The sequence below is a fragment of the Anomaloglossus baeobatrachus genome, chromosome 3 (genome assembly GCF_048569485.1).
Source record: "Anomaloglossus baeobatrachus isolate aAnoBae1 chromosome 3, aAnoBae1.hap1, whole genome shotgun sequence".
Taxonomy (NCBI): domain Eukaryota; kingdom Metazoa; phylum Chordata; class Amphibia; order Anura; family Aromobatidae; genus Anomaloglossus; species Anomaloglossus baeobatrachus.
In genome coordinates this window covers 426,901,593-426,917,761 of record NC_134355.1, presented here as the reverse complement: position 1 = coordinate 426,917,761, position 16,169 = coordinate 426,901,593, and the positions used below count along the sequence as shown (strand labels likewise).

General features: G+C 43.9%; 1 protein-coding gene across 1 annotated transcript in view; it reads left to right on the top strand.

Moving 5' to 3' along the window:
• The window catches only part of LOC142297259 (5-hydroxytryptamine receptor 3C-like), a 172,659-nt gene that overhangs the window by 140,406 nt on the left and 16,084 nt on the right, over window positions 1-16,169 (top strand). Inside the window, exon 6 of the mRNA XM_075341513.1 lies at window positions 9,471-9,631. Coding sequence (XP_075197628.1) covers window positions 9,471-9,631 — 161 coding nt within the window. The remainder of the gene's footprint in view (window positions 1-9,470; window positions 9,632-16,169) is intronic.

Sequence of the window (16,169 nt, the reverse complement as noted above, 5' to 3'; positions counted from 1 at the left end):
GAGTGAGTGCCAGGAAATTCTATCGAATGCCTTTTCGGCGTCTAAAGATAGCATCATCATGGGAATTTTTTGAGTGCGAGCAAGTTGAATCAGGTCTAGGGTTTTAAGGGTATTATCCCTAGCTTCCCTGCCGGAGACGAATCTGACCTGGTCCAGGTGCACCAGGTCAGGCAGAAGGGGGTTGAGTCTATTTGCGAGGAGATTAGCGTATATTTTTAGATCCACATTAAGTAATGATATTGGTCTAAAACTACTGCACGCGGTGGGGTCCTTCCCCGGTTTTCTAAGTAGGGCCACATGGGCTGTCGTGGCATGGGGGGGGAATGGAAACTCATCTGAGATGGTATTGAAAGAGAGGAGCATCAGGGGCGCAAGTTGTGCTGCAAACACTTTATAGAATTTGGCAGGAAGTCTGTCTGGGCCTGGGCTCTTGTTACCTGGTAAATTACTGATTACTGTCAGGACATCTTCTAGTAGGAAGGGGCGCTCAAGGTCTACAGTTATGGATCGGTTGAGAGGTTTGAAGGGAGAGGCCATTGAAGGGAGTTCACCGTTTGCTTCAAGGGGGTCAGGGGTCAGATTATATAGTTTGGAATAGTAAGTGTGGAAGGTATTAGAGATATCTGGGGTAGCGTATAACAGTTCATCTCGAGAGTTCTTTATACAAGGAATTAGAGTGTGGGTTCTCCCCTCTTTTAGTGCGTTAGCCAGCAATCTACCCGGCTTGTCCCCAAACTCGTAGAATTTTCCCCTCCCCACCTGTAACAGACGCTGATATGATGAGTCTAACAGTTTCTTGACCTCCAGTCTAGCCTGTAGGAGGGTCTGTAGGGTGGCAGCCGATAGGGCCCGCTTGTGAACGAGCTCCAGGTCTGAGACCTTACGGAGGGCATCTCCAGGTTTTGGGCCTTCTCTTTTTTAATGCGAGCCCCGTGCTTAATGAAAATGCCCCTCAAGACACACTTCAATGCTTCCCATTTGTATGTGGGAGCTGTGTCGTCTGCCGAAAGGTCCTCTGAGAATTGGGTGATAGCAGTCTGCACTTCAGAGGTACATAGCCCGTCCAGAAGCAAGGCCTCATTAAGCCGCCACGATCCCCTAGGGGCCGGGAGGGAGGGAACCTCAACCTCGCAGTACACCGGCGCGTGGTCCGACCACAATATGTTGCCTATTCTAACCTGTCTGACCCAGGGGAGAGCGTTGTATTGTGTAAAAATATAATCTATGCGACTATATGAATCTTGAGTGTGGGAGTAGAAGCTGTAATCTCTATCAGATGGATGTGCTATTCTCCATGTATCGAACAGCTGGATGCTCAGCAGGGTTTTTTTTATACGTTTAATTGTGACATATGATATACTAGATTTCCCTTTAGGCTATGTGCGGACTGGGAAATGGAATTTTCTTGAGAAAATTCCGCATGCTCTCAAATATTTCCGCACCCGCGGTAAAAAACCGCGGAAAACCGCACCCGAAAACCGCATGCGGTTTGCCGCGGTTTGCTGCGGTTTCACCGCGGTATTGTTCGCGGTATTGCCGCGGTTTTGCCGCGTGCGGGTTGGGAAGTGCTTTATTGCATTCAATGCAGTAAAGCACATTAAAAAAAAAAAAAAAGTCATTTAATTCTGAGATAGTAGATAGATAGACAGAAGAATAGATAGAGGGATAGATAGAGGGATAGATATTGGACAGATCGCTACATTTCCCACGGTCGGCAGTGAGTTCACATTACCGGCCGTGGGATATGACCAGTAATTACCTCTGCTGTCTGCTGCTTTCATTCAGCGCTGTGTCTGTGACAGTCGCGGCTGGATGTAAGCAGCGCAGGACGCCGGAGCTGTGGATTATGCTGGAGCTGTGGATTACGCCGGAGCTTTGGTGCGGGAGGGGTTAATAAAATGGTGAACGAGGCTTGTTTGTTTTATTTAAAATAAAGGATTTTTCGGTGTCTGTGTTTTATTCACTTTACTTACGGGTTGATCATGTCAGCTGTCACATACACGCTGCCATGATCAAGCCTGGAGTTAATGGCGGTGATCCACCACCATTAACCCCTTGTATTACCCTGCTGCCACTGCTGCACGGCGGCAGGAAGAGCCGGGGACACTCCGGTAGTGCCGCATAATGCATGCGACAGTGCCGGGGCAGCTGCGGCTGATATTCTCGGCTGCCGGAGGGGGAGTGAGGCGGGGGACATTAACCCTGCCCCTCTCCCTCCCCAGCCTGAGAATACCGGGCCGCCGCTGTGTGTTTACCTCGGCTGGAAGGTAAATATACAGCGGAGCCCACGTTCTTTTTTTTCTATATTTCCGTTTTCTTTCTATGTGTGTTCTATGTGTCTGTGATCTATGTGTGTGATGTCTGTGTGTGAGTGTGATCTGTGTGTGTTTACTCTCTGCACGGCTTCCTCTTCCTGTAATGACATCACTTCCCTGCAAAACCGCAGACAGGCGATGTACATTACCGGAGGTAAACCGCGAAATACCGCAGAGAATAACGCAGGAAAACACAGTGAACAGCACAGAATTTGCTGCCTGCGTTATTCCCTGCGGGATTTCACGATTAACATTGGAGTCAATGGAGTGAAATATCGCAGCGATGTGCGGAAAAGAATTGACAGGCAATTGTTTTTGCTGCGGGAATCCCGCAGCAAAACATGCAGCTGTCAAATTCCGCCTAGTGCGCACAGGATTTTTTTTGCCCATAGGTTTTGCTGGTGATTCACTGCAGAGATGTTATGAACATTTTCTGCAGCGAAACATGCAGCAAAACCGCAAAAAATCCGCGGCAAAATCCGGTAAGTGCGCACATAGCCTTAGATTTATCTAATGTGGGATCAAGAGTGACATTAAGGTCACTACAGAGCATTGCTGTACCACGTATTAAGGGGGTCGCAATGTCAACAAGGCCAACCATGAAGTCATCCTGTTTCTGGTTTGGAGCATATGCATTTATTATCGTGAAAGTTTGGTCCCCGGCTATCAGTGAGAGAATAATATATCGTCCTAGGCTGTCCGATGTGCAATTTACGATTTGATGAGGGAGAGATTTATGAATGGCGATCGCCACTCCCTTTGAACGCGACTCTGGGTTATCAGAGAAAAACCAGGTCTGGTAGTATTTGTTCTTTATGACCGGGGTATGTCCCTTTTTGAAATGTGTTTCCTGAAAACATATTATTTTCACCTTGTGCTTGTGGAAATGGTAAAGAATCTGTGCTCTTTTCTCCGGTATGTTCAGACCCTTGGCATTAAAAGATACTATTGTCAAGTTGGCCAGCTGTAAAAGAATAAAGAGTTATAGATGCATGAGATGTAAGGACAGGCTAATCCGTCCCGGCCACCAACAAGAAAGGGAAAGTACGAGGTGATCTGTGGAAGGCAGGAAAAGAATAGAAGTAGGGGCAGAAGGAACCGCAAGGGAGGGGCCCCTGCACTAACCCGTAGTTGAAGACAAGTTTTCCAGAGAAACAACAGCAATGAGGGCAGAAAGGACAGCAGGGGTATAGCCCCTACATAGAACACTAATTGGGAACAAACGTTCTTGGAGAGCATGTCCGCTCTACTGGGGCAGGACAGAGGAACCCGACCTATTAGGGGGAGAAAAAAGGCAGACATAGCCTATCGCGGCTCCGTAATAAACTGCAAACATTAAATATAACCCTGAACACTGGCACAAATAACAAAAAGATTTGAGCATGAAGGGCCTTAGATGGGTATTTAGATAACATGAAAAGTCGTTTAACTTGATTAACTAGATGTGTAATGTACTGAGTGAATTCTATTAGCATCTACAGCTGTTTAGTACAATTAACGTGGTCTTCCCGGTCTACGACCGCGTAGCCCCCTCGGCGGTAGGCCTTTTGCTGAGCTGAGAGACAGGGATGTAAGCAGAGGGGCAGGGCGCCTTCCTGGTGCCCATGGCTGAAGCAGGGTGGTGGGCCATTGAGGGATGGTAATTGAGGGTAGGCCCAGGTTTGAGATGAAGAGTGGGAGGTCCTCTGGGGATCTCAAGACCCACCACCTCGAGTCTTTTTGCACTGACAATGAAAAGGGGAAGCCCCAGCGGAACGGGAGCCCTCTCTCTTTAAGCACATCCAGCAGGGGTTTGAGAGTGGCCCGCTGAGCCAAGGTATGCCTTGACAGGTCCGGCATAATGCGGATAGTAGAACCGTTATATGTTAAGGTCTGTCTCTTCCGGGCTGCTTGGAGGATGGCTTCTTTTGCTGCGAAAAAGTGTACCCTACACACGACATCTCTTGGACGTGGATCCTCTGAGTCTGGGGGACGTAGCGCCCTATGGGCTCTGTCGAGCTCCAGGGTAGCCCCAGGCGGCCTTTTCAACAGGTTGTTAAAAATTGAAATAAGGACTGAGGATATATCAGGGGTGGCGATTGACTCAGGTAAGCCCCTGATACGAAGATTATTTCTTCGATTTCTGTTCTCCAAGTCGTCTACATGCTGTTGGAGAGCAAATAGCTGCTTGGACTGGTTTAGTATTGAGTCCTGCATAGTTTGAACATTGACTTGGGATGTTAATTGCTGATCTGCTAGTACATCTACCCTATGGGTGAGGGAGGAGAGGTCTGACCGCAGCTGGGCAAATTCTTGCTTACATTCTGCTACCACTTGGTTGGCCAGGGCTGCTATATCATTTTTGGTAGGAATGGATTGTAAGAGGTATCGCATGTCTGCCAGGGATGCTGGGCAGTCCTCATTTATCATATTAGTAGAGAAAGATGTTGCAGAGAAGGAACGTATAGAGTCCTGTAAAGCTCGGTCGTATAATAATTGTGGGCTCCTGCGAGTATGTACGTTCCCACTGATATTTGCTACAGTTGTGATCCGGTGAGGTGGGGAACCTAGTGTCTCAGGCCCCTTATTCCACTGCAGCCGAGCAGCCTCTGCCAGGCTCCCATCCGGCGGGCTGCCCTCCCAGGAAGAGCCCGTAGACCACCCTGCTGGCCGGGCGGGGGAAGACGATTCCACGGGGTCACCCCCTGCTAGACTTTGGGGCCCTGGAGGTGAATGGGACCCTCTTCTCCCTCCACTAGTTCCTGGGGAAGGAGGTGTCGCAGGCGGCGATATCTGGTGCATATAGGTGTTGTCCACATCAGCTGGAGGAACGTTGCTCCCGTCTGGTCTGTGGCCCCCTCTTCTGCCCAGCTCCCCCATTAACATCCGTGGGCCAGGGGGTCCTGCATTCAGCGCGGCGGGTTTGCCTGTCAGGATTGACTCACCCTCATCGGCGGTGACAGCGGGGCGCTTCAGCGGCCGCAGCTTCTCAACTCCCTGGGGGCTCTGTAGTAGTGGCTGCTGTTCGGGCGCCGCTCCGGAGGCTGTCTGCACGTGCGTTGCAGAACAGGGAGATGCCGCATCCAGGAGGGAGGCCTCTGAAGTGACGGTCCGTTGCTGGGTCCGGAAGATCTCCGCTTCTTGCGGGGATGGAGCAGGTGAGACTGTCGACGGCGTCGCCACTGAGGAATCTCCCCGCTGCGGCCGCAGGGCCCTGACCGGAGGTAAGCAGGAGCCATCTTGTAATGGCGTCTCTGGGCTGTGCTTGCGGCCGGACTTCGGCTCCTCCACTGGCCCATGTCCTTCACCTCCATAGGGGGTCACCGTGACCGCTCCGGGATGCCGCGACTTCACCGCTGAACCCTGCGCCTCCACCATAGGCCCGGCACCGGCCCTGGAAGTCACAGGTCGCAGCTCCAGCTCCGGATGGAGCAAGGCGCCAGGACCCTGAGGCTGGGTAAGAAAGGGCCCGATTTTGCCCTGTGAGGTGATGGGCTTCTTTGGGGTGCGGGCAGAAGCCTTTTTGCCCGTAGATTTGCCCATGTTATATCTTGGGCCAGTGTTTTTTTGGGGTCTATAGAGAGGAGCTCAAGGAGTCAGCGTCCTCACACGGCCATGTCCAGCTCTGCCCCCCACAAAGCAGCTTTTTATAAAACCTGATGGCTTTGATTCATCATATGCAATTTTTTTTTACTTACTTTTCTTTTTTGTCTTGTAGAATTCGCTGATGTTTTTGTGCCAAACTCATCAAAATGGCCCATGTGGTTCATAAATTTTGCGCAAAGTAAAAATTTGACTTTTTCCTGTTACTAACCCTTTTCTGTGACTTTTTGAACAAAAAGTCACAAAAAATTACTTTTTGTTTGACATACCGAAAATTCTTCCAGTGGGGTACTAAAGTGGAGTTGCCCCACATTTTGCGACTTTTTAGCCTATGATCACATCCTGTTTGCCCCTACATTCAGTGGCTCCATCGGGGATTATGTTGATTACAACTTGCTTCCTGTCTCAATAGGTGTATATGGCCACAAATGATGCACGACAGAGCACACTGTGGCTCTTTCTACATCATAATAGTAAATTGTTGGGTTTGGACATAAACCCCGACGGATACATTTAAAGTAGGGATAAACGTGATGTGAACATAGCCAAAAAAAGTTGTACATAAAGAATAGGCCAAAAACATTTGGAATCACTAAATACAAAATAAAACAATTGAGCACATATAAAATAAACTTCAACAAATATGCAAACAGAATAATGAATTGGGTGCAAACACACAAAAAGTACTAAAAATACAAGACTAGGCAGAGAACAAGCTCAAAGGTGATGACAAATCGGAGCTAATATACCAAAAATATTCAACACCCGCAGTAAAAAAAAAAACATAATAAAAATGCAGTGAAAAAAAGTCAAGTAACCTCATTATGTTCATTGCTACAGTAATGCTGCCGAAAATCTGCAATATCAAACTTATCACCAAATATTCATTGTGGGAACATTATCCTAAATAAACCTACAGTCAGTGAAATAAGCATTGAACGTGTCACCAGTTTTCTAAGTAAATATATTTCTAAAAGTGCTATTGCCATGATTTTCTCACCAGATGTCAATAACAGGCCATGGAGATTGAATGCATTACTTATTGATGGCTAATTTCAGGTCTTTCAGTAGCTCTCCACAGGTGGTTCTTGGCTCTTGGATAACTTCTCTGATAATTATTTTCACTCTGCTGTCTGAATTCTTGTGGGAAGCACATGGTCATAGCCAGTTTATGGTGAAATTATGTTCTTTCCACTTTGTATTATAGTCCCAGTAGTGCTCACTGGAGCCTTCAGTAGTTTAGAAATTCTTCAGTATGTTTTGCAACAATAAAGTTGTGAAGTTCTTGAGACAGCTCACTGGTTTTAGTCATCATTAGATGTTTCTTGCGTGGCACCTTGTTAATGAGACACCTTTTTATAGATCAATAGTTAAAGCAGCTGATGTTATTTTTCACTAAGTGTCAGAATTGCTTTCTAATCACTGATAGATTTCAGTTGGTGTCATGACTTTCCATGGTTTTTTGCACCTCTCTTTCTTCATGTGTTCAATTCTTTTTCCCTGTGTCATTTCTCATTATTACACATAACTTAATTTATGGACATCTATGGTTTGATTTCTTTGCCTGTGTGGATTGAATGGGTTGTTACTGATATTGAGTGAGAAAGTCATGTCAATACCATCTTTAGAAATATATTTACTCAGAAAATTGGTGATGTGTTCAATATGTATTTCACCCGCTGTATATATAATAGATTAATGCTGGCCCAAACCTCTGACTTTGTTAAAACCAGCTGGTCATCTAAAGAAGATGGGGCCTTCCTACTCAGGAAATATCATCTGAATTTCAACTCCTGATTCATTTGTTTTAGCTGGAGATTAGCCCTGTCTGAGATATTGCTTCTAGCGCCTCCTCTCTTAATTCAGAGGACATGCACAGTTGGCTGTACTGAGAATTTATACGTTTGAATGGTTCAGGAGACAGAGCTGTTGGCTGGCAGCTTTTTAAGGTGTGGGCATCTTAAAGGGAACCTATCAGAATGATTTTACTACTATAACTAGTAATATAGTTGCTTCATTCCTACAACAATAATAAGGGTATGTTCACACAGGGCATGTTTGATGTGTTTTTTTCTGCAGCAAAACCTTATCTTGTGGCAGGAAGTCTCCTGTGTGAACATAGCCTAAAAATATTTGTTTCAGTGGTGAATACAGACAGAAGACGCCCCTGGGCAAGAACAATATATGGGCCTTTTGCAGTCTAATAGCTGATCATAATACTCAATTCTGCATGCTATGAAGGTGAAAGAGGGCCCACTTACAGTCACAATGTGACTGCAGGATAGTGAGGTACAGGGACAGATTAAGACAGACGGAAAAAAAACAAAACTCAGACACTGCAAAGTCACATGAAAAGACAGTAAGAAACTAAGCTGAAAGTAAAAGAAGTAAAGCAGCAACAAAAGGAGAACAAGGGTTAACACCACAATTACAGCAGTAATGTACTACAGCCACCAGTTAGTCTGGATCACACCTCACCAGACTTATAGAGACGCTATCGCTGGCATTAAAGGAAGAGTCCAGCCAGCATATATCAGAGGGGAGCAAATGTTACTGGCTTCCCACACAGCATGCAATTAAAGGAGACTACCAAGCAGGTCAGCAGAGATTTAACTCTTGGTAGCCTGCCTATGAACCACAAGTCTATGGGTCAACACCCAAGTCTGTCTGCGCTAATCACAGGCATCAGAGAAGTCAGTAGGCAGAGTGCCAGAATCTGTAGTCTCCACAGATCCTGACCCCACCATGACTATCGGTGATGTTTGTAAAAACATCCTTGTGACACTTAGCTCTTGGGTCCTTGTTGGGATGCACAAGTTGCACCAATTAGATCTCTGACTTTGATCTGTTTTGTATTAATTTGGTGCTACAATGCTAAGAAATCAAGGTTTTGAAGCCTAATGCAACTTAACCCAGAAATGCATTAGGGGCATGTCAATGTATGTGGGTCTTGACACACCCAATGAACTTTAAGAGCGCGTTCAGACGCCTGTGCAAATTGGTCTAAGCATGGACCACATGTTTTGTAGTGATCCAATGTACCTGTACTCAGAAATCAAGCTGCTTGGAAACAAGGAATTTAGCTTTAGGGCACATTCAGATGTTTGTGCAAATTACTCCGAACTGGACACGGCTCTACTGACCTGAGCATTAAAGCTACATAAATATATGAGGCTGTGATGCTCAGGTCGCTAATCTCCTTGTTGCTTCAAAACTTGATTGTTGGGGACAGAATTACTACAAAACTTGAATCATTCTAATTGCTGTGCTAGAGTCACTAATTTCACTAGCAAAGTCATTCTGACATGTTTTCTTTAATATGTTGAGTGTCTTCTGCTCATTCAGTCTGGTATGTTGCTGCCTTTCATATTTTGACAGTGAAATACAGAACATACAGATAAATATAGCCAACAAGCTGAAAAATAATGTTATTACTGGAAACATCCAGATGTAGAAGCTTGGATGTGTGCTTGAATTTTTATATTCAGGCTCAGTACTTATCTACACATGAGAGATAGTTACAGGGCCATCTTTATTAATGCGATACAAATGTGTCCTTTGTTCATCCTGCAGTACGGGATGTGCGCCTAGGTTTGGCCCTTCCTGTGGAACAGATCCTTCAGAACTCTCTACAATACTTGGAGACAAGCGGAGAGTGGGAGCTTCTTAGAATTGAAGGCGGCCCTGATATTCTGAAATTTGGCATTGATGAATGGGATATAATTACATTCTGGGTGAGCATGCTTTTTAAACAGGATGACTGTTTAGACAGAAGGAGTGGTACTTGGAATATAAAAATGCCAATGTTTATAGGCTTCCAAGAAAGCCTGCCTGTCAGCCAACTTAACACTGTGACTGCTTGTGTCATACAGTACTATAGTGGAGATCAAAATTAGAAAACAACACATAATTTCCTAAATGTTAAGGTCATTGTGCAGTCCTATGTGATTATATCCTAACATGAGTAAACTAGCAGTATTTTAATCTTATTTTATAAATTGAATTTTTTCAAAAGCACACAATAAAAATGTAAATGAGATAAATGAAGAAGAACACTGATCAAAATTAGAGAACACTTTCAGATACCTGCAAGCTATTGGTGTTAATCTGGCACCTGGTGATAATTTCCTTAATTATCTGACAAACCCTATGAAAAGGCCCCGTCACACTAAGCAACATCGCTAGCAACATCGCTGGTAACGAACAACTTTTGTGAAGTTGCTAGCGATGTTGCTGTGTGTGACATCCAGCAACAACCTGGCCCCTGCTGTGAGGTCGTTGGTTGTTGCTGAATGTCCTGGGCCATTTTTTAGTTGTTGCTGTCCTGCTGTGAAGCACAGATCGCTGTGTGTGACAGCGAGACAGCAACAACTAATGTGCAGGCAGCAGGAGCCGGCTTCTGCTGAGGCTGGTAACCAATGTAAACATCGGGTAACCAAGAAGCCCTGTCCTTGGTTACCCGATATTTACCTTTGATACCAGCCTCAGCCGCTCTCACTGTCAGTGCCGGCTCCTGCTCTGTGCACATGTAGCTGCAGGACACATCGGGTTAATTAACCCGATGTGTGCTGTAGCCAGGAGAGCAAGGAGCCAGCGCTAAGCATTGTGCGCGGCTCCCTGCTCTGTGCACATGTAGCTGCAGCACACATCGGGTAATTAACCCCATGTGTGCTGTACTAGGAGAGCAAGGAGCCAGCGCTCAGTGTGCGCTGCTCCCTGCTCTCTGCACGTGTGGCTGGTCACTGGTTGCTGGTTAGCTCACCAGCAACTCGTGTAGTGACGCTCCAGCGATCCCTGCCAGGTCAGGATGCTGGTGGGATCGCTGGAGCGTCAAAGTGTGACATCTCACCAGCAACCTCCTAGCAACTTACCAGCGATCCCTATCGTTGTTGGGATCGCTGGTAAGTTGCTTAGTGTGACTGGACCTAAACTGACAGCTTAACTTTCCAGTTTGCACTGACTTTGCAAAAATGGTGCGGCATTCCAAATTGACTGAAACCCTCCGACAGTAGATTGTAAGTCAAATGGGTGACCCTATCAGCCATAGCAAGAGAAGTTGGTCTTTGATTTCGATAGTATTGCATCTTTACAACATCACAAACTTTTTCAAGTCCCCCAAGAAGGCTGGTCGCCCTCGAAAGACAAATGCAAGAGAGGACAGGATAATGCGGAGAATCTCCATGGGTAGTTATTTCAACACTACAGCTGGAATTGCTCGGCAGTTCAACACTGAACATGATAAGAATCTGTCTCGTCATACAGAGTCACAACGTTTAAGAGCACTTGGACTGAAAGCCTACTCTGCAGTGACCAAACCTCGTATTAGCAGAAAGACTCAAAGGCTAGACTGACCCTTGGTGAGGAGCAGGTTGTGTGGACAGAGGAAAAGTGGTCCACAGTTCATTTTAGTGATGAAATCAAGATTTAATTATTTGGGTTTGATGAGAAACATTACGTTCATTGACATACTGGGGAAAGACTGAACCCAAAGTCTGTTAAGAAGTCAGTGAAAGGTGGTGGAGGAAGTAGCATGGTTTGGGGAATGTTTTCTGCAGCAGAAGTTGGACCTCTCAAACAGCTACTGATTGGTGACTGTTGTTACCTTCAGAAAATTTACCTATAATCTTTTTATGTGCTACAGTCATTGTTTTTCTCTAATTATGATCAGCACGTTTTGGGCAAAAAAAAAGGTTTTAGATTGATGAACTTTGAATCTTTTGTAAAACACTGTTCTACTGGCATGGTGTACCTCTTACAAAAAACCTTCAAATGTTGATCAGTGTACATTACATTATTTCTGAAAAAAGCAAGTGATCATACATTGTTCTCTGTTTTGATCTCCAGTGTATATATTTGCTGTTTGCTGCTGTAGTTTTCTACTACATCTGTCTATGAGTCTCTACATTTGTGTCTGTGCAAACATATTATCTGCTTTTAAAAATATATATATAATTATTTTCCAAAAATATCATATTACAGGGGTTGTTTGGTGAACAAAATTCAAATACCAATCTCATATTCTATGGCAGATCCTGTGGATATGCCATAAATGTGTAGTAGGTGCAAGTCCCTCCAATTCAACCTACATCTACCTTGACAATGAAACCTCATCATGCCCTGTGTTTAGTTGAAAAATGGTCAGAACTCCGATACAAATGAATGGGAATTCTGACCATCTGTCCCCCTTTCTACTGCCATCAAAGGAATCTGTCACCATGACTTCATCAACCAAACTAGTTATATGTTCATGTAGCTATTTCAAAGACAAGACCTTCCTCCATTACAGAGAAATCAGAATTTAAATTGGTATGCAAATAAGACTGAAGAGCTATTTGTAGATCTGAAGCTCCTTTCACTCCAGCTCTATTTCCCGCCCAACGCTGCCTTTTCCTGCTTGACTAGCAGCCTTATACTTCTCCCCTGAGTCTGTTTTCACCTTCCTGACCATACCAAATTTTACTATTCTGATCAGTGACACTTTACAAGGTAATAACTCTGGAACACTCCAATGTTTCACAGTGATTCTGAGAATGTTTTTTCAGGACAAATTGTATTTCATGTTAGTGGTAAATATTGGTTGATATTATTTGTATTTATTTCTGAAAATATCGAAAATGTAACAAAAAATGTGGACATTTGACAATTTTCAAACTTTGAATTTTTATGCCCTTACACCTGAGTTATATCACACAAAATCATTAATAAATAACATTTACCAGATGTCTACTTTACGTAAGCATCATTTTGGAAACATAATTTTTTGTTAGAAGGGTTAAACGTTTATCAGTAATTTCTAATTTTTCCAATAAAATGTAAAAAAAAAAATTTTAGGGACCACATCACATTTGAAGTGATTTTGAAGGTCCTGTATGAAAGTATATACCCAAACGTGACAACATTCTAAAAACTGCACCCCTCAAAGTGTTCAAAAACACATACAAGAAGCATATTAACTGTTTAGGTGCTTCACAGGAATTAACCCCTTAACGACCGCGGGCAGTAAAATTACGTCCTAAATGACATAATCTTACTGCCCGCGGTCCTCCGGCGGCAGCATGCCGCGATCGGCACACATCTCAGCTGATTTTCACAGCTGAGATGTGTGCCTGCTAGGCACGAGCAGAATCGTTATCTGCTCGTGCCGATTAACCCCTTATATGGCGCTGTCAATACATGACAGCGCCATTATAAGCGCGATTGCGGTAAGCATTTACTTACCACCCGAAACCGGAAGTCACGTGACGCGATCACGTGACTCCCGATAGTTGTCATGGTAGCACAGGGTCATGTGATGACTCCTGTACTACACATGACTTGGTTTCACTTTCGCTGTGCCCGGGGCACAGCAAAAGAGAAAGACAGCGTATCTGCTGTTTACAGCCTTCCAGCTGTGATCAGCAGATACTGCAGAGCGATCGGAATGTTGATCGCAATAGCCCCCTAGGGGGACTAGTAAAATAAAAAAAAAAAGTTAAAAAATAAGTTTTAAAAAATTAAAAAAAAACAAAAAAACCTAAAAGTTCAAATCACCCCCCATTCGCCCCATTGAAAATTAAAGGGTTAAAAAAATAAAAAATATACACACATTTGGTATCGCCGCGTTCAGAAACGCCCGATCTATCAAAATATAAAATCAATTAATCTGATCAGTAAACGGCGTAGCGGCAAAAAAATTCCAAACGCCAAAACGACGTTTTTTTGTCGCCACAACTTTTGCGCAAAATGCAATAAGAGGCGATCAAAACGTAGCATCTGCGCAAAAATGGTACCGTTAAAAACGTCAGCTCGAGACGCAAAAAATAAGCCGTCATTGAGCCTAAGATCCCGAAAAATGAGAACGCTACGGGTCACGGAATATGGCGTAAAACGTGCGCCACTTTTTTCGGACAAACTTCCGATTTTTTTTTAACCCCTTATATAAAAGTAAACCTATACATGTTTGGTGTCTACGAACTCGCACTGACCTGAGGCATCACACCCACACATCAGTTTTACCATATAGTGAACACAGTGAATAAAATATCTCAAAAACCATAGTGCTATCGCACTTTTTTTGCTATTTTTCAGCATTTGGAATTTTTTTGCCATTTTCTAGTACACAATATGGTAAAACTGATGGTTTCATTTAAAAGTACAGCTCGTTCCGCAAAAAATGAGCCCTCACATGACCATATTGACTGAAAAATAAAAAAGTTACGTCTCTCAGAAAAAGAATGGCGAAAAAAAAAAACGGAAAGCGAAAAATCGGCCGGTCGTGAAAGGGTTAAAGCAATGTGGAAAGAAAAAATGAAAATGTAAATTTTTTTATTTTCCTAAAGGTAAAAGGAGAAAATGGACCATACAATTTGTGCAATTTATCCTGAGAACACCGATACTGCATATGTAGTGGAAAAATACTGTTTGAGCGTATGGGAGGGCTCAGAAGGGAAGGAACGCTATTTGAAATTTGGAGCTCAAAATTAGCTGGAAGAGATAGCAGACCCCATGTTGCATTTGCAGAGCCGCTGATGTGCCTAAATACTGGAGCTCTCCCTCAAGTGACTTTGTTAATGACACCCTTCAAGGAGTTTATCTAGAGTTGTAGAGAGTACCTTGAAACCTCAAGTGTGTCACAGAATGTTATAACGTTGAGAATACCAGGCCCCAGCTGTTGAGCTTTATCTTGGCTGGGTATTAAAATGGATGGGGGACTGCACACCATTTTTTTTAATTATTTATTTAAATAATTAATAAAAAAAAGCCGCATACGGCTCCTCTTATTTTCATATAATACCTTGGCTGGTTATCAAAAGATATGGCGGATGATTTTAAATTATTTATTTAAAGAATTTAAAAATATGGAGTGGGATTCCCTCTATTTTTGATAACCAGCCAAAATAAAGCTCACAGCTGAGGGATGCAGCCCACAGTTGTCTGCTTTACCTGAGCTGGTTATCAAAAATAGGCGGGACCCACATATCATTTTTTTATTTTTATTTAATCCCTATTCACATTTGTTGCAATGCAATTGCCCCATTTTGCTTTCTTTTCCTGCCCCCTAGCCCTTACTATGACCATTTTACAACATAGAAGTTAGGGTCTTCATTGACTTATATTGGGTGCAGGGTAAAGTTTGGGTCAAATCTGGGTTCCAAACTGAATGTCTAACTAAAGTCCGGCCAAACTTGGCAAACCTGAACTTCCATGGGTCCACTTATATCTACACAGTACATGTTGGCATTCATTGTTCCCTCAATGATCTGTAGCTCCCCACAGCTGGCAGCACTCATGCAGTCCCAAAGTATGACATTCCACCACCATGTTTGACTGTAGGCAAAACACACTTGTCTTTGTACTGCTCACCTGGTTGCTGCCACCCACACTTGACACCATCTGAACCAAATAAGATTATCTTGGTCTCATCAGACCACAGGATTTGGCTCCAGTAATCCATGTCCTTAGTCTCCTTGTCTTCAGCAACTTTGCGGGTTTTCTAATGCATTATCTTTTAGAAGAGGCTTGTTCTTGGGACGACAGCCATCCAATCCAATTTGATGCAGTGTGTGGCAAATGGTCTGAGCGCTGACAGGTTGATCTCACACCCCTTTGCAGCAATACTGGCAGCACTCATACATCTAATTTGAAAAGACAACCTCTGTATATAACGATAAGCACATGCATTCAACTTCTTTGGTTGACCATGGCGAGGCCTGTGTTGAGTGGAACCTATCTTGTTAAACCACTGTATGTTCTTGGCAACCATTTAGGGTGTTGGCAATCTTCTTATAGCCTAGGTCATCTTTATGTAGAGCAAGAACTATTTTTTTTCCAAATTCTCAGAGAATTCTTTTCCGTGAGATGCAATGTTGAACTTTCAGTGACCAGTGACCAGTATGAAAGAGTGTGTGAGTGATAACAAATCTAACACACCTGCTCCCCATTCACACCTGAAGCCTTGTAACATTAATGAGTCACATGATACTGGGAAGGGAAAATGGCTAATTGGGCCCAATTTGGCCATTTTCACTTAGGGGTGTACTCATTTTGTTGCTAAAGGTTTAGATATTAATGACTGTGTGTTGAGTTATTTGGCCTAAAGTCACACACATAAAAAATGTCAGTCAAGCAGGAAGAGACAGTAAAATGTGGAGAATAGATCTGAAGGTACAGATGCCTCACATCTACAATAGATCTTCAGCCTTATTTGCATACCTTTTTAAATACTGATTTCTCAGTAGTGAAGGAACAGACTGATAATGTAACAGGTATTACTGGACCTGTTTTTGAAAGAGC